General features: G+C 38.9%; 1 protein-coding gene across 4 annotated transcripts in view; it reads right to left on the minus strand.

Annotated features, from left to right (window-relative positions):
- Positions 1-994: 994 nt before the first annotated feature.
- LOC128789593 (cytochrome c oxidase assembly protein COX16 homolog, mitochondrial) overlaps positions 995-3,573 on the minus strand; it is a 47,778-nt gene continuing 45,199 nt past the window's right edge. For all 4 annotated transcript variants that reach the window (XM_053945744.1, XM_053945741.1, XM_053945743.1 and 1 more), the window contains one exon: positions 995-1,369. In XM_053945744.1, coding sequence (XP_053801719.1) covers positions 1,253-1,369 — 117 coding nt within the window. In that variant the 3' untranslated portion in view covers positions 995-1,252. The remainder of the gene's footprint in view (positions 1,370-3,573) is intronic.

Raw genomic sequence — 3,573 nt, forward strand, 5'->3', positions numbered from 1 at the left:
TTCCTCACAAGTGAAAGACTGGGCCTCACCACTGTCGGTCTAAAGAAAATGAAGTGCTGAGAGAAGATCTACATGAGGAGGCTACCTTAAAAAAGTGTCCAAAAGGACATTCAGATTACAGTTGACACATCCTGCAGAGGGGACTAAGGCCACACTTTTTCCAAAGACAGTTCCAAAAGCATTTACAAATAGGTGTCACTGAGAGTTTTGAAATGAGACTCTGCTGTTAATGTGTGCTCTATTGCTCCATTCCTCTGATGAGGAGTTTCACAAGTCTGTTGCAATACCTTATCAAACTCTTCATTTCATTTGAAATATTGAGTAGGTGCTTCTTCATTGAACTTTCTCGGCAGAAGGGTCCTGAATGTCAGCACAACATCCTCTAACAGCAAAGACTTAGCACACAAAGACAAATATAAAAAGACAAGCATTTCAGAAGAATTGATTGAAACATAAAAATTTCTATGCACATGCACAAATATACATGTAAGATGAGCTTTGCCGCTATGTAGTGGTTCAAGAAGATTCTGCTACAATACTTACTCACAGAGAAGCAGCACAGCTCTTTGCAAGGAAGAGTTCTTCCAATTTAAACTGAGAGGTTCCAGAGCAGAGGTCCAGCCTGCATGAAGGTATTGATAAACTAATCACAGAAATTTAACCACAGCTAAACAAATGTTATTTGACCAATTATCAGCTGACACTCAGTACATGCCTTTATGCAGTCCTTAGAAATGAAACACAAGAGTATTATTTAGCCAAAATTGGACTCATTGTTCTGGACAGCTCATAATCCTGTGGAGTCCCTTCCAAGCTAAAGAGCCTGAAGTCATGCAGAGGCTCCCTGAAGCAGCACTTATCTGGTCACACACATCTAGATGACAGCACTGTTGTTCTCATTAGGATGACAACTTCTGGTACTGACAAGTGACTCTTGAAATGTTATTCCTTGCTGAAGCAGTTTTGAATGTTAAGAGACTGAAAAACAATGGGATATTCTCAGTAGAATAATCAGGGTTTTTTAATTGAAAATTCACATATACAGCCTGTGGTACACTAGACAAATTAATGCAAACAAAGAGCTTCATATAATACAGTGCCTTTTGGACTGATCTCACAGTTACTTGTATATATACCAGCTGAATTGTCCAGTGCAAATGCTCCCATGTCTGTTCCTGACACTGGATTAAAAATTAAGACAGTCCAGCCTGAGACTTTTTTTTCCCAGAGGCACCAAAGGTGGCTTTCTCAGTCACTCTGTCTTGAGACGGAGAGCCTCCCGCTGTTGTTTCTGAACCATCCTGGAATCTTCCCACAGACTGGGTCCTCTGATGTTCTCCCAGTCATCCAAGTTCAATTTTTGCAACTTCTGCAGACAAACAGCAAAAATAATAGGGTCACCTTGATGGATTAATTATTTAAAGTACATATGATTCCAAATTGATTTTTTTTTTCACGAGAAACTCAGTATCACCATTGGGTTGATGAACTTCCCTCTACTCTGCACGAGAAGTTCAACAAGAAGGAAGAAAAACCTAGTAGTTATCCATATAGCTACATAAATGACTAAGACAGGCAATACTGCATCTGCTTGTCAGCAGGTAAGTAACATTTAAGGACAGGAAGCACTGCAGCATCTGAGCAGGACTGAAGATATCTTGTATTCACTTTTTCTCCTCTCACCTTGTTTTCCAGATCTGTTCTACAACTGTAAGTCTGCCAAACACTGAAGTAGTAGGAGTGACAAGTATTGGTATAGCTCAAACAGAAGGATTAGTAATTAGTGAGCTGAAGTATCCTGTCAGCAAATATACAAAGCATGCTGGAAGAGATTCATTATTTAGCACAAAGAGAGACAGCAACAGTGCAAACCCCTTCAGTCCATGTGGTTTTAACTTGAGAGAGGTATGCAATGCTTTCTGCTGATTAGTCTCCCATGGCATCCAGCCACCACAGACAGGCCTCTTACTAAGTCATACATGAGATATGCTAACTGACTGAACTGTCAGGTATTGAAAAACTAGATTTCATTACCTTTTTTTTTTTTTTGCCTACTTCTATCGTCCCCCCTCAGAATTACCAATGACTTAGAGGCAAAATAAATGAAGAACAGGTGCCCTTCTGACCTCACCTACCACGTGCTGCAGTCAAAGAACACAAACATTTTCACAGTCCTATTGGCAGAGGCATAGCTTTCCCTTCCCAGGACACAAACGTCAAGTCTCACATGCCAGCTGTGGAACAGCACACTGGACATGGTGGGAGACTGAGGAGAGGGTCAGCACCACTGCCAGAAATCAGTGATGTCCTAGACACTACTAAACAGGGGAGCACTGCATTCCAATAATGAATGATACTTACTGCAGTGGGACTTAAACCAGACCTGTGATCAAGGCCTCATCTCAGCAAATGCTGTAAAAATACACCAGAAAATACTCCACCCTGCCCTGAGCCTGTGGCCTCATTTGTCTACTATCAATTGTTCAAATAAATGGCAAACACCCAGGGACTTGAATAATAGCTGCAAAAAAAATTCAACAGCTACAACAGAATAGACCTGCTGCTTAGTTCATGTTATGTGAAAGTTTCCTGACATTTCTACAACTGTGGAAATTGCAATGAGGTTAGTCAGGTATCAAAATAAATTAGGCATGACTCTACAGAAGATATATGAGAACACATGCACAAACATAGCAGACTTTCACAAGGTAAGAGCAACTGAATTTTTTGTACAGTAGAGTTGGCATAGGTCCTTTCTGAATTCTGAATTTCTGAAAAATTGTCTTTACTGCTTTATATATCTTATGCTTAGCTGGTACTTCATTTCTCCAGAAGGGATCTGAGCTGACATGGAAGGAGAGAGAAGGAGGATAGGTACTCATCATCCCACACAATAGTGACTATCTCCTCCGATTGCAAATTCAGAACATCTGATTCTAATGGAAGCATCAAGGAAACTACATTTAAAATAACCTCATGCTTTAACAGAAGGGATGCATGCTGATTTCATTCAACACAAAGGTATCACACACCTGTGAGGATCTCAACTATTCCAAAGTTGTTTGTCTCCCAAAGCCTGAACATTAATCAACTTTTAAAATAAGTTTTAAAATAATAATTTTTAATATTTTAAAATAATAATAAAAAAAAACCCTGTGGTATCTAAAGTTAGGCTACATAAAGAAGTCTATCAAAAGAGACATGCGTACTGAAGATCTTTATCAAAAAGTTCCTATTAATTTGTCCCTGAAACTTCACAGAGGCTTTACAGAGAGGAGGTTTGTCAAAAACAGGAAGCATTTCAAAACTATAGTATCCATACAAACCAGTACCAGAAAGTATCTTGGCAGTTTCCAATAGAAATCATAAAGGTACCTAGAAAACACACTGGGATACACTGACAGAATAAAACAACCAAGGGTTACGTGCAGCGAATGGCATTGCCTGAGATGACAAATAAGATCTATTGATCAATTAAGAAATAAAGGTTTTAATACATACATAGGAAGACTATATTTTTTATTATCATGATATTTATAGAGATCATTAACATTTTGTGTCATGTATAAACAC

Source organism: Vidua chalybeata, chromosome 6 (assembly GCF_026979565.1).
Source record: "Vidua chalybeata isolate OUT-0048 chromosome 6, bVidCha1 merged haplotype, whole genome shotgun sequence".
Classification (NCBI taxonomy): domain Eukaryota; kingdom Metazoa; phylum Chordata; class Aves; order Passeriformes; family Viduidae; genus Vidua; species Vidua chalybeata.